General features: G+C 40.3%; 1 protein-coding gene across 6 annotated transcripts in view; it reads left to right on the top strand.

The window, feature by feature from the left end:
- Positions 1-22,922, top strand: part of LOC126470547 (uncharacterized) — a 192,654-nt gene that overhangs the window by 109,290 nt on the left and 60,442 nt on the right. For all 6 annotated transcript variants that reach the window (XM_050098482.1, XM_050098481.1, XM_050098483.1 and 3 more), the window contains 3 exons: positions 1,143-1,456; positions 1,609-1,749; positions 12,012-12,349. In XM_050098482.1, the coding sequence (XP_049954439.1) occupies positions 1,143-1,456; positions 1,609-1,749; positions 12,012-12,349 (793 nt within the window). The remainder of the gene's footprint in view (positions 1-1,142; positions 1,457-1,608; positions 1,750-12,011; positions 12,350-22,922) is intronic.

Consider the following 22,922-nt stretch of genomic DNA (forward strand, 5'->3'; position numbering starts at 1 on the left):
AAAAGAAACTGAATCAGGCGACGTGTGTACAAGTGTGATGACAATGAAATGGAAGTGGTCATGTAAACTATTGTCTGGATGCTAGATGGACCAAGGCAGCTATTTGTTAGAATCAAAGAGATAAAAAAGGACCAGTTTGATACATTATAATGGAGAGTAACAGATGAAAGTACAAAACATTCAGATTGAACATTCTTATGCATGGGAAAGTCTAGTTGTAGAATATATACACCTGTGGATGTCAGTTGGTTTGTGTGTGTGTGTGTGTGTGTGTGTGTGTGTGTGTGTGTGAGAGAGAGAGAGAGAGAGAGAGAGAGAGAGAGAGAGAGAGAGAGAGAGAGAGAGAGTGTGTGTAAGAGGGGACAGGGGGATTGTCATGAACGTGCACACGTGTTCACTGTCTGAATAACAACACAAATTTGAGTGTTTAGTTAAAATGTTCATATTTTGATTTCGATACCTGTCCACTGCTCAATACATCCACTTTATAGTTAATGCTTATCTTTACACAATGTGTTGTATGAGTTATATATAACAAGTTTTGTAATTATTTTCATTGGTTCTAGTGTGTTAACATTTCAAGTTTAAAATAGTTTTTGCAAGCATGGTGATAAACACATTTTGTATGCTGCTTTCATCAAATATCATAATAACGATTCTTTAAAACGTCTTTGTTAGTATTTTTCTTTTCATGTTTGTGTTAACAATGCCAGTATTTATTAGAAATTCTTTTATATGTCAACTGTTACTATAAATTGTCAACTGCTTGTATTCTTATAACTGGTCATTTTGTTGATCAAATGCTAAGAAAATTTACAAACTAAAAACACTGTTAGCTCCTCCTGTGTTGTTATCTGCTCATCATCAGACAGTGTGTATTTTGTCAAAAAATTATATGTTTTCAGTGCAGTGCTTCCTCCTGTTTTTCCTTTTGACTGTTGTTGTTTCTTTATATCTGTACATTTCTTTCACAATCAACACGTTTTCATCATAATAGTTGTTGATGATGATATTTTTTCTTAAAGAGCCACTGTAATGTTTGAGGACAAGTCATTCAATTTTAACTTGAAAAGATTTTTATATTGTTTTTAGTAATGCACGTAACCAATGTAACATGTTCCCCACCAAACATTTTGTTTCAGCATTTGCATTTATCTGCCAGGCAGAACTGAAGCAGAGTTCAGTTCAGTTATGGGCCATTACCCAGTTGAATTTAGATGATTGCCAGAAAGCGGCAGTTCACATCCTGCATGGCTACTACTTACAGAACAGTGGATTTTACTCATCTGCCCATAAGCAATATGTCAAATCAATAGAAAGTACCTGGATGATGATAGCTCTTCAACTTCTCTGTTCTAATTACAGTTTTCTCATAACAGAAATTAAAGACAAGATTGGAAGCAGCCCCTCAGGATTCTTAGATTGTTACATTCAACTGTTAAAAACATCAAAAAGTGTGAGTCACTAAATTGGTTATACTATTGTAATCACAAAGAAAATTACAGTTATGCTTGTAGATAGTAAATATGTTGTTAATGAAGTGACAAATAGCATTACTCTTGAAATAGATATATGTTTGTCCCTCAATTTAATGTTTTTGTCATTCAGGCTTTGCGTGGAAGTTGGATAAGTTCAACGAAACATAATGTGAACTTTGAATTCACAGTTATCAGTTATTTGTATGCAGATCCGAAGTTTTCAGAGTATTCCCTACAGTATGATTTGGCCAGGGCCTACACAAAGTGTCAGGTAAGTTTTTCACTTTGACAAATATCATAAAGTATATAAATCCAGTTTTAACAAGGGTTGGTCAAAACTTTGGATCATGTATTATCTTTGAACTTCGTGAACTTTTAGTAGTCCTTTAGTGCGATGTGATGTGCAAATAGTAAGGTGTACTACTTTGACTATTTTGAGAAAATTGCAAGAGAAGTTTTATGCCTCAATGATGTACTGGTGTATTGGCTTGCTCAGCATGAGATGATGGTAGCCATATGGTTAATGTCCAAGCTCCATAATTGGTGGGTCACAAGATCGTGTGCCACACATTACTTTTGTTTTTGATGTGTTTTTTAAATTTATATTTTTCCAACATTAGTCATATTATTTCATGTGTGTTACATTTGAAAGATAATGCAATGAAAAAACGTGTGTTGGCATGAACGTTTATTGAATTTCCTATGTTATTTGGCTGTTTAATAATTTTTATTATTGCAACAAATATTATATTTATTATAATTGGCAAGTAAATGACCAAACACATAATTTTTTTGTGAAAATGTATGTTTATTATGATTTGCAAAACCTCTTAGATCTGCAGTCGGGTAAGGTACCCAGAACTGCTTGGCACCTTGTTGCTTTGACCCACAGACATAGGTTAATGGTTTGATGTTTTTACCAGCCACCTGATTCCTGATAGTTCTAAAGTCGTTAAAAGGAAGTCTGCAGTCAATAGCCTGTAAATATTCTGATCATACAATTCCAGTTGGAGGTAACTTTAAGCTATTGAGCATAGGCTGGGATGTCTATGGAATCATTGCTGGTATGGACAGACAGTCGTGTGAAGTATGTTTGGACATGTTTTCCGAAAACTGTCTGAGCAGCTAGTTTGGCAGCCTACATGCAGTGGAAATATCTTAGGCCTTGTATGTACAGATAGGCTGGACCTTATCGACAATGTCAGTATAGAGACAGGTTTAGTAATCATGGTGTCATTATAGCAACTGTGGTTATAAAACTTCATAAATCAGTCAAGAAGGCTAGGAGAGAATGTCTGTTTGGAAAAGCAGATACGGAGTTGTTAGCACCTCATTAGACAATGAATCAACATCATTTAGTTCCAGTATAAAGGACATAGAGAAATTATGAGGAAAGTTTAAGCAAATTGTAAATCAAGGTGGGAAAAACTGTGTGCCCAGTAAGCGGATTAAGGAAAGAAAAGAGCCACCAAGTTTTAACAAAGAAATTCAGAAAATGTTGAGGAAGCAGAGGCTGTTGTACTTGTGGTTCAAAATCAAATGTACAAATGACGACTAGCAAAGGTTAGTAGAGATTCATGCATCTGTGAAAAGATCTGTGTGTGAAGTATTCAACAGCTACCACAGCCACCCCTTAGCAAAAGATCTGGCAGAGAACCCAAGAAAATTCTGGTTTTATGTGAAGTCGCTAAATGAAAGCTGAAGTTTTGAATTTCACATTTAAGAAATCATTCACGCTGGAGGACCATACAAACATACCATCACTTGACCATTGAACAGACTCCCACATGGACAACACAGTATTAAATATCCCTGGCATAGATAAACAACTGAAAGAGTTGAAAACAAATAAGTTTCCAGGTCCGGATCGAATCCGGATTTGATGTTGCAAAGAGTACTCTACGGCATTGGCCCCTTGCAGGCTTGCATTTTTGTGACTTGTCCAGTGCAAAGGCACAAGCAACTTTAAGGAAAGTCCAGGTGACTCATCTCTATAAGAAGGGTAAAAGAAAGGACCCACAAAATTACAGACCAACATCGCTAACATCTGTTTGCTACAGAATCCTTGAACATATTCTTGGTTCAAATATAATAAATTTTGTTGAGACCAAGAAGCTTATGTCCCTGAATGAGCATAGTTTTAGAAAGCATTGTTCGTACAAAACTCACATGATTTACAGTGAACTACGGATGGAGGTCACCAGGCAGGTTCCTTATATCTAGATTTCCAGAAAGAATTTGTGGACTGTTAAGAAAGGTACGCGTAAGGTATACATTTCCAGATATGTGAGTGGCTTGAAGACTTCTTAAGTAATAGAAGCCAGTATGTTATCCTCAGTGGTAAGTGTTTATTACTGACAAGGGTGTCTGTAGGAGTGGCCCAGCGAAGTGTCATAAGACAAAAGCAGTCTACATTTTCTACATATGTAAATGATTTGTGGACAGGGAGGGCAGCAATCTGCAGTTATTTGCTGATGATGCTGTGGAAGGTGCTGAAGTGGAGTGACTGTAGGAGGATACAAGATGACTTAGGCATGATTTCAAGTTGGTGCAATGAATGGCAGCTAGCTCTGAATTCAGAAAAATGTAAGTTACTGCAGATGAGTAGGAAAAATGTACCTGTAATGTTCAGGTACAGCATTGGTAGATTCCTGCTTGACATAGTGATGTTGTTTAAATATCAGAGTGTAACGCTGCAAAGTGATATGAAATTGAACTGGCATGTGAGTGTAGTGGTAATGAAGGTGATTGTTGACCAATAAATGGGATAATTTTGGGAAAGTACGGTTCATCTGTAAAGAAGACCTCATATAGGACAATAGTGAGCCCTATTCTTGTGTGTACTGTTCAAGTGTTTAGGATCCGAGGTCAATTTAAGAAAGACAGCAAAGAAATTCAGAGGCAAGCTGCTAGCTTTGTTACCAGCAGGTTCAAACAACATGCAAGTGTTACAAAGATGCTTTGGGAACGAAAATGGGAATCCCTGAAAGGAAAGTGAAGTTCTTTTCGAGGAACACTATTGAGAAAATTTAAACAACCTACACCTTAAGCTAAAGCCAGAATGATTCTACTGATGCCAACATGTATTTTGTGTAAAGACAACTAAGATAAGATAAGCAAAATTAGGGCTCATGGAAGCATGTAGACAATCAGTTTTCCCTCACTCTGTTTATATGTGGAACAGAAAATGAAATTATAGTAGGGGAACACGGTAAACTCCACCACGCACCATACAGTGGCTTTCTGAGTATGTATGTAGGTGTTGAAGTTTCAAGCATGAGGGACAGGCATGGAAAGCCCAAGTCAAACATAGATAAATAAAGGAGCAAATAACTTGATTCATTAATACAATGACTCACAATATGACAGAATATGTAGATAATGTATGATTAATCAGTGGACATGCTTTTGACATTACATGTTGCTGGATGGTATTTTTCACGCAGACACAGAACACGTAAATTAACGTGACATCTAGTACGTCGAATGAATGCAGTTTTCCAGCATGCACAAGGAATCTTCACAGTTTCTAAGGAAAAACAACCTTACCTCGTTGCAGGTGAAAGAGAGTTCGTGAATCACACCAGGTGTGGATTTTCAGGAAAACTTTCTGTGTTTGATCATTTACTGGTTGATAATCATAAATATAATATTTGTTGTATTAATGAAAATTAGTAAACAACCAAATAACATTGTAACATCAGTGAAAATTCATGCTGATACATCTGTTGCCTCAATATATTACGTTTCGGATGTAATATATATGTAATAATATGACGAGGGGTTCCTCCCCCCTCCCCCCCCCCCCCCCCCCCACACACACACACACACACAAAAGAAAGGAAAAAGAGAGAGAGAAGAAGAAGAAGAAGAAGGAGGAGGAGGAGGATGCGGGATATTGATCCAGTTACCCGCCAGTCGTAGAGCTGGAATGCTGACCACATGACCACCACCATGTTGTGCTCTGTGACAGAACCCACAAGTACATCATAGATATGCAAAACTTCTCTTGTGATTTTTGCGAAATCACCTAAGTAGTATACTTTACTAACTGTGTTGCAGCATTGCTTAAGCAGTGCTGCTGTGCACTTAATGTAGTTACATCTTTTTATCTTTTCAGTGTTTTCTGCTTGCTTAAGTTGGTATTATGACAGTAAGTATAATTGTCTTGTGTTTTCAAATCAGCAGTGGCATATACTTTTCTGAGTAAATGGCATGTATGACATGTGAAGCTGACACAAACATGAGCCATGATCAAAACCAGTAATCCTGCATTTCTCCATGTACACTACATGATCAAAAGTATCCGGACACTTGGCTGAAAACGACTTACAAGTTCGTGGTGCTCTTCATTGGTAATGCTGGAATTCAATATAATCTTGGCCCACCCTTAGCCTGGATGACAGCTTCCACTCTCACAGGCATACATTCCATCAGGTGCTGGAAGGTTTCTTGGGGAATGGCAGGCAGAACCATCTTCAACTGTCGGCGGTCTCTGTCAATCAACAGACGAGGTCGGCCTGTACGCTTTTGTGCTGTACATGTCCCTTCACATTTCCACTTCACTATCACATCTACATCTACATCCATACTCCACAAGCCACCTGACGGTGTGTGGTGGAGGGTACCTTGAGTACCTCTGTCGGTTCTCCCTTCTATTCCAGTCTCATATTGTTCGTGGAAAGAAGGATTGTCGGTATGCCTCTGTGTGGGCTCTAATCTCTCTGATTTTATCCTCATGGTCTCTTCGCGAGATATACGTAGGAGGGAGCAATATACTGCTTGACTCCTCAGTGAAGATATGTTCTCGAAACTTCAACAAAAGCCCGTACTGAGCTACTGAGCATCTCTCCTGCAGAGTCTTCCACTGGAGTTTATCATCTCCGTAACACTTTCGCGATTACTAAATGAACGCGTTCCTCTCCATTGAATCTTCTCTATCTCTTCTATCAACCCGATCTGGTATGAATCCCACCCTGCTGAGCAGTATTCAAGCAGTGGGCGAACAAGCGTACTGTAACCTACTTCCTTTGTTTTCGGATTGCATTTCCTTAGGATTCTTCCATTGAATCTCAGTCTGGCATCTGCTTTACCAACAATCAACTTTATATGATCATTCCATTTTAAATTACTCCTAAAGCCTACTCCCAGATAATTTATGGAATTAACTGCTTCCAGTTGCTGAACTGCTATATTGTAGCTAAATAATAAGGGATCTTTCTTTCTATGTATTCGCAGCACATTACACTTGTCTACATTGAGATTCAATTGCCATTCCCTGCACCATGCGTCAATTCGCTGCAGATCCTCCTGCATTTCAGTACAATTTTCCATTGTTACAACCTCTCGATATATCACAACATCATTCGCAAAAAGCCTCAGTGAACTTCCGATGTCATCCACAAGGCCATTTATGTATATTGTCAATAGCAACGGTCCTACGACACTCCCCTATGGCACACCTGAAATCACTCTTATTTCGGAAGACTTCACTCCATTGAGAATGATACGCTGCGTTCTGTTATCTAGGAACTCTTCAATCCAATCACACAATTGGTCTGATAGTCCATATGCTTTTACTTTGTTCATTAAACGACTGTGGATACTGTATTGAATGCCTTGTGGAAGTCAAGAAACACGGCATCTACCTGAGAACCCGTGTCTATAGCCCTCTGAGTCTCGTGGACGAATAGCGTGAGCTGGGTTTCACACGATCGTCTTTTTCGAAACCCATGCTGATTCCTACAGAGTAGATTTCTAGTCTCCAGAAAAGTCATTATACTCAAACATAATATGTGTTCCAAATGAGATTTTCACTCTGCAGCGGAGTGTGCGCTGATATCAAACTTCCTGTCAGGTTAAAACTGTGTGCCGGACCGAGACTCGAACTCATGACCTTTGCCTTTCGCGGGCAAGTGCTCTACCAACTGAGACGAGGTACTGGCAGAAGTAAAGCTGTGAGGACGGGGCATGAGTCGTGCTTGGGTAGCTCAGTTGGTAGAGCACTTGCCCGCAAAAGGCGAAGGTCCCGAGTTAGAGTCTCAGTCCGGCACACAGTTTTAATCTGCCAGGAAGTTTCATGTGTTCCAAAATTCTACAACTGATCGACATTAGAGATATACAGAGTGTTTCAAAAATGACCGGTATATTTGAAACGGCAATAAAAACTAAACGAGCAGCGATAGAAATACACCGTTTGTTGCAATATGCTTGGGACAACAGTACATTTTCAGGCGGACAAATTTTCGAAATTACAGTAGTTACAATTTTCAACAACAGATAGCGCTGTAAGTGATGTGAAATATATAGAAGACAATGCAGTCTGTGGGTGCGCCATTCTGTACGTCGTCTTTCTGCTGTAAGCGTGTGCTGTTCACAATGTGCAAGTGTGCTGTAGACAACATGGTTTATTCCTTAGAACAGAGGATTTTTCTGGTGTTGGAATTCCACTGCCTAGAACACAGTGTTGTTGCAATAAGACGAAGTTTTCAATGGAGGTTTAATGTAACCAAAGGACTGAAAAGCGATACAATAAAGGATCTGTTTGAAAAATTTCAACGGACTGGGAACGTGACGGATGAACGTGCTGGAAAGGTAGGGCGACCGCGTACGGCTACCACAGAGGGCAACGCGCAGCTAGTGCAGCAGGTGATCCAACAGCGGTCTCGGGTTTCCGTTCGCCGTGTTGCAGCTGCGGTCCAAATGACGCCAACGTCCACGTATCGTCTCATGCGCCAGAGTTTACACCTCTATCCATACAAAATTCAAACGCGGCAACCCCTCAGCGCCGCTACCATTGCTGCACGAGAGACATTCGCTAACGATATAGTGCACAGGATTGATGACGGCGATATGCATGTGGGCAGCATTTGGTTTACTGACGAAGCTTATTTTTACCTGGACGGCTTCGTCCATAAACAGAACTGGCGCATATGGGGAACCGAAAAGCCCCATGTTGCAGTCCCATCGTCCCTGCATCCTCAAAAAGTACTGGTCTGGGCCGCCATTTCTTCCAAAGGAATCATTGGCCCATTTTTCAGATCTGAAACGATTACTGCATCATGCTATCTGGACATTCTTCGTGAATTTGTGGCGGTACAAACTGCCTTAGACGACACTGCGAACACCTCGTGGTTTATGCAAGATGGTGCCCGGCCACATCGCACGGCCGACGTCTTTAATTTCCTGAATGAATATTTCGATGATCGTGTGATTGCTTTGGGCTATCCGAAACATACAGGAGGCGGCGTGGATTGGCCTCCCTATTCGCCAGACTTGAACCCCTGTGACTTCTTTCTGTGGGGACACTTGAAAGACCAGGTGTACCGCCAGAATCCAGAAACAATTGAACAGCTGAAGCAGTACATCTCATCTGCATGTGAAGCCATTCCGCCAGACACGTTGTCAAAGGTTTCGGGTAATTTCATTCAGAGACTACGCCATATTATTGCTACGCATGGTGGATATGTGGAAAATATCGTACTATAGAGTTTCCCAGACCGCAGCACCATCTGTTGTTGAAAATTGTAACTACTGTAATTTCGAAAGTTTGTCTGCCTGAAAATGTACTGTTGTCCCAAGCATATTGCAACAAACGGTGTATTTCTATCACTACTCGTTTAGTTTTTATTGCCGTTTCAAATATACCGGTCATTTTTGAAACACCCTGCAGGTCTATAGTTCTGCACATCTGTTCAACATCCCTTCTTGAAAACGAGGATGACCCGTGCCCTTTTCCAATCCTTTTGAACGCTACGCTCTTCTAGAGACCTACGGTACACCGCTGCAAGAAGGGGGGGCAAGTTCCTTCGCATACTCTGTGTAAAATCGAACTGGTATCCCATCAGGTCCAGCGGCCTTTCCTCTTTTGAGCGATTTTAATTGTTTTTCTATCCCTCTGTCATCTATTTCGATATCTACCATTTTGTCATCTGTTTGACAATCTAGATAAGGAACTACAGTGCAATCTTCCTCTGAGAAACAGCTTTGGAAAAAGATATTTAGTATTTCGGCCTTTAGTCTGTCATCCTCTATTTTAGTACCATTTTGGTCACAGAGTGTCTGGGCATTTTGTTTTGATCCACCTACCGCTTTGACATAAGACCAAAATTTCTTATGATTTTCTGCCGAGTCAGTACGTAGAACTTTACTTTCGAATTCATTGAACGCCTCTCGCATAGCCCTCCTCACACTACATTTCGCTTCGCATAAGTTTTGTTTGTCTGCAAGGCTTTGGCTATGTTTATGTTTGCTGTGAAGTTCCCTTTGCTTTCGCAGCAGTTTTCTAACTCGGTTGTTGTACCACGGTGGCTCTTTTCCATCTCTTACGATCTTGCTTGGCACATACTCATCTAACGCGTATTGTATGATGGTTTTGAACTTTGTCCACTGATCCTCAACACTATATGTACTAGAGACAAAACTTTTGTGTTGAGCTGTCAGGTACTCTGAAATCTGCTTTTTGTCACTTTTGCTAAACAGAAAAATCTTCCGACCTTTTTTAATATTTCTATTGACGGCTGAAATCATCGATGCAGTAACCGCTTTATGATCGCTGATTCCCTGTTCTGTGTTAACTGTTTCAAATAGTTCGGGTCTGTTTGTCACCAGAAGGTCTAATATGTTATCGCCATGAGTCGGTTCTCTGTTTAACTGCTCAAGGTAGTTTTCAGATAAAGCACTTAAAAAAATTTCACTGGATTCTTTGTCCCTGCCACCCGTTATGAACGTTTGAGTCTCCCAGTCTATATCCGGCAAATTAAAATCTCCACCCAGAACTATAACATGGTGGGGAAATCTACTCGAAATATTTTCCAAATTATCCTTCAGCTGCTCAGCCACAACAGCTGCTGAGCCAGGGGGCCTATAGAGACATCCAATTACCATGTCTGAGCCTGCTTTAACCATGACCTTCACCCAAATTATTGCACATTTCAGATCTCCGTCAGTTTCCTTCGATACTATTGCACTTCTTATCACTATAAACACGCCTCCCCCTTCACTGTCCAGCCTGTCCCTGCGGTATACATTCCAATCTGAGGTTAGAATTTCATTACTGTTTACATCTGGTTTCAGCCAACTTTCTGTCCCTAGTACTATGTGGGCATTGTGGCCGTTTATTAATGAGAGCAGTTCTGGGACCTTTCTATTGACACTCCTGCAGTTTACTACTAGCACATTAATATTGTTATTCCCTGTTGCATTTTGCCTACTCCTACCTTGCCGCATCTCAGGAGGCGTCTTGTTGGGCCTAGGGAGGGAATTCTCTAACCTAAAAAACCCACATGTGCACTCCACACGTACTCTGCTACCCTTGTAGCTGCTTCCTGCATGTAGTGCACGCCTGACCTATTCAGAGGGGCCCTACATTTCAGCACCCGATAGCGGAGGTCGAGAAATTTGCACCCCAGATCTCCGCAGAATCATCTGAGCTTCTGGTTTAAGCCTTCCACTCGACTTCAAACCAGAGAGCCGCGATCGGTTCTGGGAACGATACTACAAATAGTTAGCTCAGATTCCACCCCGCAAGTGATGCTTTCTGCCTTCACCAACTCCGCCAACCCTCTGTATGAACTGAGGATGACCTCTGAACCCAGACGGCAGGAGTCATTGGTGCCGACATGAGCAACAATTTACAGTTGGGTGCACCCAGTGCTCTCTATCGCCGCCAGCAGGGCCTCCTCCACATCTTGGATGAGACCCCTCCGGCAAGCAGACAGAGTGAACACTGGCCTTCTTCCCTGACCGCGGCCATCAACACTTTCAGCTGTTCGCGAAAAGTGGCCAGCTCCTCCTGCGTCCGTACACAGCAGTCACACATCCTATCCATCCTAAGAAATTAATTTACTGTAGAGAGTTAATCGACATTGGGAACAGTGGACCTAGGGATGTTTAGGATGTGGAAATCTCACGTACAGACATATGGCACAAGTGACACCCAATCACCTGACCACGTTCGAAGTCCGTGACTTCCACGGAGTGGCCCATTCTGCTCTATCATGATGTCTAATGACTACTGAGATTGCTGATATGGAGTACCTGGCAGTAGGTGGCAGCACAATACACCTAATATGAAAAACATTTGTTTTTTGGGTGTGTCCAGATACTTTTGACCCCGTAGTGTATATCAACGCTGTTGACAGTTGCCTGAAAAAAATTTTTGGTATAGTAAGCCACAATCTATTTTTTTTTTCCTTTTCCACTATTGTATTGTATGATCATAACATCAATTAAATGCAAACATTTTAGCTAATGCTTTTCTGTGATGTTATTGATATCAAATGAAACAAGTTCACTGTTATCAGTTAAAAAGACACACAGTGGCTGGTAACAGTAAACTCTTTGTTTGATTCCATAATATCCATATTTTTTGCATGCACCATAATTTTATTGTTTACAGTTGAGATCCACTTACAGAAGTATAATCCTACATAGAATTTTATTTGCCACTGTGCTATAACACAGTTACTACTTAATGACTTTTGATTTGTCCTGATGCTTTTCAGTTGAGAGCAGTAAGTTGTTTTTTTACAGAATTATCTGTCTGCATCGGAAGAGTACATGTCATTGCTTGGAAGTATCTTGACAAAGGATTATAATGCCAGTGGACTCTCACAGAAACAAGATATTTTTACAAATATTCGTTTGATCATCCATGATGCAATATTAGTGCATATTAAGAGTTCACAGTTGGAGACTGCCCTCTTATTATGCAGGCTGTGCACAGATCAGAAATCGGTCCCTGCCACAAGAGTAGAATCTGCAGAAGCTTTTATATTGCATATGAAAGATGATGTCATTGCAATGATGCTGACTGCTGAAGTCTACATGGTTATGGGGAAAACTAATGAAGCGAAGGACATCTTGATGAGGTACAAAGACTCTAGTTCTGATTCTGAAAAGCCCAGTGTCACATTTATTTCTATTTCATATCATTATTACATTTCTTTATGTCAATGTGTTGGCATATTCTAATTGCTACTTCATGTCATTGTATTTTTACATTCTACTAAAATGTAGCATGACAGTTAAAATAAATTAGTAAATACAATGTCGTATTGCTCCACTGAAAGTGTACATCGTGTATTGCTGTTATGAATACTTACAAAGGCTTTTTCTGTTGGACATATTGATAATCAGTGACACTAAATTTTAATTGTTCCTTCTTTCTGTGCCTCAGGTAACATTAGACATCTTTTCAGCCTACCACCTTTATACTCTGTAGTTTATATTAATGTCTTTATATTCTGTAACTGTCAGTATATAACCTGCAGGTGAACTGTGTCTTTAAATGTACTATTTTTGGGACTCCAAGAGAGTGAAAGAGAACATAGATGTCTGCCTATTACACATCATGACCATCTTCAACTGTCAGCAATCTCTGTCAGTCAGTAGACGAGGTCGGCCTGTACGCTTTTGTGCTGTACGCGTCCCTTCACATTTCCACTTCACTATCACATCAGAAACAGTGGACCTAGGGATGTTTAGGAGTGTGGAAATCTTGCGTACAGATGTATGACACAAGTGACACCCAATCACCTGACCACATTCGAAGTTCATGAGTTCTGCAGAGTGGCCCATTCTGCTCTCTCATGATGTCTAATGACTACTGAGGTTGCTGATATGGAGTACCTGGCAGTAGGTGGCAGCACAATGCACCTAATATGAAAAACTTATGTTTTTGGGGGTGTGCGGATACTTTTGATCACATAGTGTACACCGAAATTCCGTATCATCTCCAACTTCTTGAGTACCTCTCAAGTAACTCAACCTAGCATGTACCCAACAGAGAAACAAGTAAATTAAAATGTGAGGTAATGCCAGGTTTTCATGAAGGTAGTGGATGTGTGATTTCTTGACATTTTAACCATGTGCATCTTAAAATATTTTAGTAAAGGCACTGCTAACATTGCTATTGAGTGCCCCAATTATTCTATCATCATAATAGTCATCGTGAATTTCTTCTGCAAATGACACTTCTTCCTACTTCTCCTCCGCCTCCTCCTGTCTCCGACAATTGCATACAAGTTTTCGCCCTCCTGGGCAATTTCAGTTTTTAATACCTCATCTTATAACAGTATTCCTCGTTCGTCCATTTCGCGGTGCATTTGAACAGTAACTCAGTCTTCGTACATTGCCAGTTTAAATAATCACATATTATGAATAAATACTAGTGGTTATTGGAATAACGAGAAAAATCTAGATTTTGACAAATGACAGCTGTCTGAGTTGGTTACACTAATTCAGGCATTATGGCTGTCATTTTTAGCTGCAGTGTATGATATGTTAATCCATAAAGTTGTCCTGACTTGAAGTAAAACAGAAAATGTTTTTATCAAAAATGGCAGAGTTTTGAAGTGCCATCAGTGAGTATAAATGTATTGTAGACTACCAACATGAGAGCAACAGTTAAAAAAATAGACTACAACACAATTTATGCTACATATTGAAGGAAATAAATCTCTCACCTATAGCTGACCAGTGTGATTGTAGCACAGAAACCAGCGAAAGGGAAACAGCATCCACAGCTTTTGAGCTCTTGCTCTTTTTTAGAAAGAGTACACACATTCACACACACAAGAACACAGGCACCCAGATGATCACTTCCATGGTTATGGGTTATGGTTGAGTACATGTGTGGTTGCATGTGTGAATGTGTATACTTTTGCTAGAAAAAGCCAAGAGCTCAAAAGGTAGTGTAAATTGTATTTCCCGTTACATGTTTCTATGCTTCACACACTGGTCCACTGTAGGGAAGTGGTTGTCTTTCCATATTATGTACTGCTCCATCCAAGACTTTCCCTTATTGTTATGCTATATATTGTAGCCCTAGAGTAAGGCTAAGTGCAAATTAAGGCATGTATAGCACATGTGATGTGACATGACACTGCAGCGCGATGCACACGTTCCACACATGTTGTGGTAGCCCTGTGCATATTGCAACACATACACATACTTCGCACCCGCCGGATGGCGATGCTCTGCGCTCACAGAACCGAAGTGCATGCACCCTGAAATCTTCCTCAAACGATTTTACAGAAACTATTCAGTGAAAATAATTGATTTGTGCCTTACTGGTGGCGTTATATGTGAGCTTCGTGGCAAAGTGCCCATCATCTCACCAATGGTCACACTTATTGTAATATACACATTTTAGTAAGACACTACACAAAATTCGAAAAGTTTGCAATGAAATTTTGCGTTTGGTGTGTATTACACCATATGTCGCTGCGTATGAAATTTAGCTAACATACTGAATTTTTGTGTAGACTTGGGAGGAGGTCTCTATCTGTCTCCGATCTCGAGAAAATGGATCCTATGTAGCACGTTCACTCCCAATCTCACACCCATGGGAATGAAATATTTAGAAGATCCCTCATATCTCCTAAACCGCTCAAGGCATTGTAACGAGATTTTGGTGAATGACGGCACACAGGGAGGAGAGTCCTTTGCCAGTTTGCAAACACACTGAACTTTTTTATCTGAGGCGATATATCAGAAGTTGTACTTTCTATTTTATGTTTTTCATTCCCGTGTCTGTGATTCTTTAAGAGTTATCAAAAGATAGTGAGGCAAGAGTTTCCTAGTATGAAAATAAACATGAAATTTCTTCTCTTATGTTACCACAAACTGACACAATGAGGTTTTTTGTCAGCTATTGTGCTATCTGGTCGCCAATTACTTGTTTAATGAGACACTCTGTTCCAGAATTCTTTCACAATAGCTGCTGCAAAAATGAGTTTGTGGAAATTTTACTGTGTTTTGGCAAATGTGAAGTACTGTTAAACCTGTCAACAAGAGAAATGTGGCCATTACTCATAAATGGTGATGCTTCTTTCGATGAGAAAAGGTTAACAATCCACACAAAAATAAATTGCCAATTCTGTTGGAATTTTGGTTGAATCCCATAACCCATCGTATTTTTAACACTGAACTGCTGGAATGGAAACTTACCAAAGGATTTTATTCCTTTTCTTCATCTTCGCAGTATTAAAATAATGACGAGCGTACCCTTCAGGCATAATGTCAAATGCTGGTTGCTCACCTGTGGCTTGCCAAACTGACAACGTGTGATTCATGAAAAAAGTAGTTGTTATTGAGAAAAGTACGACAATTGATACGTGGCACAACACAATGGTCAGAATATCGTCAGCACCTGAGATCAGTGTGCGGGACAGGAATGCAGAAGCTATCCAAGTGTGCTTTGTGAGAGGAAGAGTTCATGTTTGGAATAATACCGACCATTACTTCATTTGTGTAGCCTGTTGTATAATTAGTTTATTAATGCTGATAGTGTGTATGCAACCACAGAAATGCTTTCTCTTGTCATGACGAGCCGATTAAAAGATCATGATTCGTGGGGGCTTCTCACCTGCTTCTAGCTTGCAGTGGAAATGTGTCATCCACCTGTATGTAGTATAATGTCTCTTATTACATCCCTATCCAAATAATGATTGTGAAACTTATGTACTTCATATCTTGGAAGTTTTTTACCAGGAGCACAAAGGGGGTCATAGCTTTGAAAATTACGCCTTTTCGATTTTATGTAACATATCGTAGAGATACATTAGCATAACAGGCAGCAAAAAAATTAATATAAAATAATTATATGGTGATGTTTAGAGTACAAGTAGCTGTACAAATTAATTTACAACATGAATGTAAAATGACTCGTTACACATCATGACAATTTATCGTGCAAAATGATCCATGGAATATGAAAGTAACTAACTAACTAAGTAGCAAGTGCATAACCTTGTTTTACTTTTCTGTCTTGCTTCTAGACAATATGATTTTATAATATTCCTTAGTTCATTATTCCCTACCCTCACAATGAATCATCTGTCCCTTGTTACAATCAGAAAACGCTGTCGAGGCAAAAGTTATAATTCCAGTGGCTAATAGCTTACCAGTTATTGAACTGTGCATTGGCCTTGACAGAAGAATTAACAAAACAAAAAAGTATACAGTACTGTTATGTACTAACGAAAAGAGATGGAGCATGTAAACGGCAGAAACAAAACACCACTCAGTGACAATAAAATTAAGTATACTGTAAGGCTATATTTTTCAGATGAGCAATACCTCCACCACCCATATGCACCATGCCGAAGTGAGCATGTGGCAGAAGTGCCTTCCTGCTCCCCGTCTCACCCCTCCCGCAGTGCTCGCGTGACGCGCTGCACAAGGAACTGTGCCATAATCACAATGCCGCGTGACCTGATGCAGGCATGTGTCGCATCCCAGTTGTGTCACGTCGCAATTTGCGTGGTCCCTTTTCAACCTGCAAAGTTACAAAAATGCGCACTGCACTGTGCCATGCCACACGCGCTATACACATCTCAATTTGCGCCACGTGTAACAGTGATCTATAATGGATCATTCAGTATCAGAAGTGAGGTTACAACATGGCCTCAAGGAAACCCTTTTTAAAACCTCAATTGAAGGTGAGCTGTGCAAGCAATATCCATAGCTGTGTGGCAATTTCTCATTTTCTCTTCACCTACAAGAATGTACTGATAGAACTTCATTGGTACTGATATTTTGCATTGTGATCAAAAGTGACTCTGTGATGATGGGTCTCCCAGTTTTGTTGTATTCTGTTGACCTCAAAAATTCAGATTATGACATAAATTTATGCAGTACAAATGTCTTACATCACAAGGCTCCTGCCTTGTAATACAAGAGTACCCCCTCAGGGAGCTCATGATTTCTGTGAGTATGTATGTGGCAACATGAGGGCCCAGGCTTTTGCAGCATCTACTTCCTTCCTTGTTCTGCAATGTCCCATCTCTGGCAGTCCTTACTCCTGTTACTTTCTTTCTCGTAGTGGCACCATTTGTTGTTGAAGCACCTACTTCTCTAGGTTCCGCATTCTTTAATTTACATTTTTATCCACTTACATAATTTTTTGGCTGAAGTACTTTCTATTAACTTTTGCATTTGACCTCATTTTCCAAACTTTTTTCTGTAGTGTAGACCAACTGGGGAAGAACACCTTAACTAACACCAACTGCATACAGTGTTAAAGATTATCTGGGTATAGTAACTGCACTTAAAAGCCAACACAGTAGTCAATATTACATGGTGAGATCATTATGTACCTTTTCCATGGTACCCACTGACAATGCGGTGCTGACACTTCTGATGCTTGAGCCCCACTTGCTTCCCATGCTCGCCAGATAGTCAGTGCCCATCTTCGTGGGGCATCAGAACTCCTGGCAACAGGTGTCTTGCCAAATAACCTGTGCTACAACTGGGTGGTGCACATGGGGAGAGCCCTTAATTAAAGTAAATGGTAGTAGTGCTGACATTTCACACATCAAATTAACCAACATGATGGCTGTACTGAAACAGCTGTCTAGGTATAAATATTTCAATGCAGATAGTTACAATCCAACTGTAGTCCCTACCCTGACTACCCAATGGGAAGAGGGACAAGTCAGAATACAGGCAATGAAACAATGTACTGTTGTGTACTATAGCAGATGGAGATACTTTTACAGCAACAAAATCATTAATTTTCTTGAAAGAAATAGACCATGAATTTGGAGTGGACTCCTTGGGAAAATTTTGAAATAGATCACTTTTGATTAAAGCTGCCTCTGCTGTACAATCTCAAGCACTTCAGACAACTAAAAGGTGGATGACATACCAGTAACCATCACTTGACGTAAAACTCTGAATACAGGATGACCAGTTATCTTCCACAAACCCAACCAGAGAAGCAGTGTCCTTCTCTGGCACATATCAGTGAAATGTCTCCCTTTCAGGACTTCTCTCTCTAGAAATCCATAGATCAGAGACCCAATACCAGCCCATGGTTGAAAGAGCCGTGGATTGTGGGTCCCTGGGCTGCCTCCTCTCCTCCATTTCTACACCCACAATGGATAGGCCCTTACAAGAATCTCGACCACCAAAAGCTGCAAAATAGAAAAAGAAGAGGAGATCTCAGGGTATGAGGTCCAGAACCCCCCACACCATCGAGTTCTTAACCAATGTTCATTGATACTTTTCTGCCCCCATTAGTGACAGGCAGTGGTCCTGGGATGTGATTTGTCCTCCTGGAACCTTCACACCTATCCAGGAAAACCTCAGTGTGATGGTCCACTGGAACTGTAATGGATATTATTATCACTTGCCATGTTGCTCTTTAACAAACACACTTCACTAATGACTATTCCCCAATGCTTTGCGGTTACCGTCCATTCTGTCAGAACTATACTGACCTTGAGAGGGCATCTGGGGGGTCAGTGCATTGTTTCCCACAATTGTCTTCAGTCAGTGGATTCCTCTTCATAACATGTTGGACACAATAGTAGAGCGAGCGCAAACAACACCAGCCATCACTATTTGTAACATTTATTTACCTCCCGCCAGGCCAATTACTTACATTGAGATGACTATCTTAAGCCAACAGCCCTCACCCCACCACACCCTGCTACCCCCTCCCTGGCCCCCATTTTCTCCTACTTATGGATTTCAGTTTACATCACACAATGTGCCGAAGTACCCCTTTGTCTGGTAGGGGCCTTCTGAATGACCAGCTTATTTCCAATCTTGATAGGTGTTGCCTCTGTGACAGTTCTTCCACAGACTTCAATGCAGGTCATGGTACCTTTTCGGCTGTTGGCCTTACAATCACTTCTCCAATCTTGTGGCGTGGGTACAATGATCGCTACATGATGATCTTTGTGACAGTGACCACTTTTCGTTGATCCTTTCACTTCCTTGTCACCACCCCATTTGGCCAATTACCCCATTTGATGCTACAAAGAACCAACTGGTAGTTGTATACCTCTGCTGTCACCTTCGCCCCCTCTCTGTCAGACTGCGTCAGTAAGGTTACAGAAGATGTCTTCAGTGTGATAATCCACATTGCCCCATTTGCCACCAGGTGGTGCCATAGTGGACAAAAGACTTTGCAACAGCTATTGAGCATTGCGAAAGAGCCCTGCAACATCTCAAGTGACATATTTCACAGACCCTCCTCCTCACTTTAAAGAGACTTTGTAGTAAGTCTCACTATCTAATAAAAAACACAGTATGAAGAATGCCTGGAGCACTATGTCTCCTCCCTGGGAACATATGCCTCTTTAAAACTTATATCCATTGTGGATGTGGAACACTGTAACCGTGATGAATAAAGGTTTTACTGGCTGGTGTGGCCGTGCGGTTCTGGGCGCTTCAGTCTGGAACCGTGTGACTGTTACGGTCGCAGGTTCGAATCGGGCTTCGGGCATGGATGTGTGTGATGTCCTTAGGTTAGTAGGTTTAAGTAGTTCTAAGTTCTAGGGGACTGATGATCACAGATGTTAAGTCCCATAGTGCTCAGAGCCAACCAATAAAGGTTTTCAGAAAAACTACAACCAGTCATCTTTTGTAATAGCTCAGTTTTTATTGTACCATTCTCCTTGCAGGGTCATGTAGCTGTGGCAAAATAGGAAAAACAAATCAAATAAGTATTAACTACAGTGCGATGTCTGGGATTATTTACATAATAAGATTAATTTGAAGGCATTACTTACGTTTGCTAGCATTCATGGGTTTCATCCTAGTGCACTCATTACTCTGGAAAACACAATTTATGTTACATCTTCAGCACTACACAAATTTTGCCACCAGCAACAACTCCCATGTGCTTTACATATGTAACCAAAGCAAACAGTGTGGCTGAAGATGATGGTCAAAGGAATTGCATTAGATCAGAGATTTTCTTTGCTCAACACTTGCATTTTCGAAAGTTGCACATTGATGACACTAAATATATATACTGATTTAAATTACATTTGTTATTACCAAAGTAACATGACATACTTTGTAGTCATTATTGGAAAATTAATATGTGCTACTTATAAAATCTATAAAACTTAAGTTTAGGGTGATATTTCCTCTATAATTTTTTGTACTGAAATTATGTTAAAGTATGTATGCTTTTTGGAGGGTTGTGTAGAGAGAGAGAGAGAGAGAGAGAGAGAGAGAGAGAGAGAGAGAGAGAAAGAGTCTGTGTAAAGGGAGGCGGTAAGTAGAGGCGCCATGGACAGTGGTGTTCTGAGGAAGTGGGCTTGGAGGTGTTTTTTTTCCCTAAAAATCCTGAAAAAATGGGCTGTTTGCTGGGTCAATTTGTTCACTTAAGATGGTGTGAGGTGATGTATGGTTATGATCAGTGGCAGCTGTTGTGTAAGAGCACAGGAGCACGTGAACACCCCAACTTTTGACACCTTGCGAATTTATTCATTATTTTTCTTTGAATGCTGTTAAACATAACAGATGCTGCAATCTGACAGACATGGCACATAATCTATCGTGCTATCGCTCCTATAGACTCCTTGAAACTTAGCAACAGTGTCGTGAGCACACCTTCAGCTGTGCACGTTTTAAGGAGCTTCTGCACATGCACAACTCATGTGATGTAATTGCCTTACGGGCCAAATGCAAATGGATCTGATAAACAATGTGCACAGGTAGCCCTGGCCACTCATGTAGAAGTTTACGTCAGTGCCACCAGGCGGTAGAACACTGCAGCAGATTTTTATCCCCGTTCACTTGGCATAGATCCTCCTAGATGATAGCACATTCCTCAGATGTACTAATTCACTCCCTATATACTAAAATTAGATTGGATGTCAGTATAGGTTAAAGTTGTACTGACAGTAAACCTATTTTGTTGGTTTCTGAATGAGTTATAGTACATTACGTTATGAATGTTATCATACAGTAGTCCATTTGAGGCGCTGAGAATCATAAGAGCCTCAAGCTCATCACCATCTATTGCTAGAATGTTGCATTTATTCACGCTTCTGAAATCTATTGATCTTATGGTGAGTCAGATTTTTTGTGCTGCAGGCCCATAATCTATATTTGAAAAGTCACGAAAAGCTGTATCACTGGTTTCTCTGGTATTCACTTAAATGTGGGACCGATGGCTGTGTGCCTTATGGACCTCAGCACCTCATTTGTATTCTACTCAGGTGAGCATGTTAGTAGACATCACTACTTGAGTTTAATCATTTCCACAAACGGCAGTTTGCGTTTGGAATTGATTGTTTGCTGTGCGGTAATCGGCTTTCGTGTTCAGTGTAAACATGAACTATTTTAAATCTATTTTAAATACTTACAGAAAAGTAAAGCTGTGAGAATGGGTCATGAGTCGTGATTGGGTAGCTCAGTCAGTAGAGCACTTGCCCACGAAAGGCAAAGGTCCCGAGTTCAAGTGTCAGTGCGGCACACAGCTTTAATCTGACAGGAAGTCCACTGCAGAGTGAAAATCTCATTCTGGGAACAGAAAAGTAAATTACCAGGAAAAGTTTGCCTCAAAGGAACCAGGGCCTCCGAGAACAGACTGAGATAGTGACAAAATCAAATAAGTGTGACTAAAAGCCATCATTTAACAAGGGAGTGTACCGTTAGCACAAGTTGTTGTTTGGGTGTAGCGTAAGAATATCTGATGTTCATCCCGGAAGTAAATTCGTGAATTAATACACATGTTAGGGATCTTGTACATTTGCCCACTTAAACAAAAATACGAACTGGAGAGTCGTGAAAGCTTACACATTATTTCGTTACTGTCTTAAACTGTACTTAATTATGTACAAAACAATAAAATTCTTTCTTTTGCCAGATAAGTTATTATTATTATTATTATTATTATTATTACTGCAGCTGTTATTATTGGCAGTGGCTGTAGCTGTATAAACTTATTGATAAATGCAATACAGCAGATGCTCTTAATTTCAAACTCTCAGATTTATCTGAATCTAAACATTTTGAACACCCAGAATGTATACTCACGAGCGGGCACCGGTTATGAGTTAAAACCTCCAATTGTTTCAGAAGGTTCATGTTTTATTCCCTTGTCTACAATGTGTAGAATATGGATATTGGGTTTTATGTTTTATTTATTTATTTACACATCAAGCTCCATAGGACCAAATTGAGGAGCAAATCTCCAAGGTCATGGAATGTGTCAGTACATGAAATTATAAAATAAAAGTAATAACAAATAAAAATAAATGTTTATGAACCCCAAAAAAGTCAGTCCATAAGTTTAAGTAAACGCAATCAACAACACAACAAGTATCAGCTTAATTTTTCAAGGAACTCCTTGACAGAACAGAAGGAGTGACCCATGAGGAAACTTCAGTTTCGATTTGAAAGCGTGTGGATTACTGCTAAGATTTTCGAATTCGAGTGGTAGCTTATTGAAAATGGATGCAGCGGTATACTGCACACCTTTCTGCACAAGAGTTTAGCCCGATTCAAATCCACATTTGATTTCTGCCAAGTATTAACTGAGTGAAAGCTGCTTATTCTTGAAAATAGGCTGATATTGTTAACAAGAAATGACAGTAAAGAGTACATATATTGAGAGGTCAATGTCAAAATACCCAGAGTAGTGAACACGGGTCGACTAGAGGTTCGCGAACTTACACCACCTATTGCCTG

Source organism: Schistocerca serialis, chromosome 3 (genome assembly GCF_023864345.2).
Source record: "Schistocerca serialis cubense isolate TAMUIC-IGC-003099 chromosome 3, iqSchSeri2.2, whole genome shotgun sequence".
Classification (NCBI taxonomy): Eukaryota; Metazoa; Arthropoda; class Insecta; order Orthoptera; family Acrididae; genus Schistocerca; species Schistocerca serialis.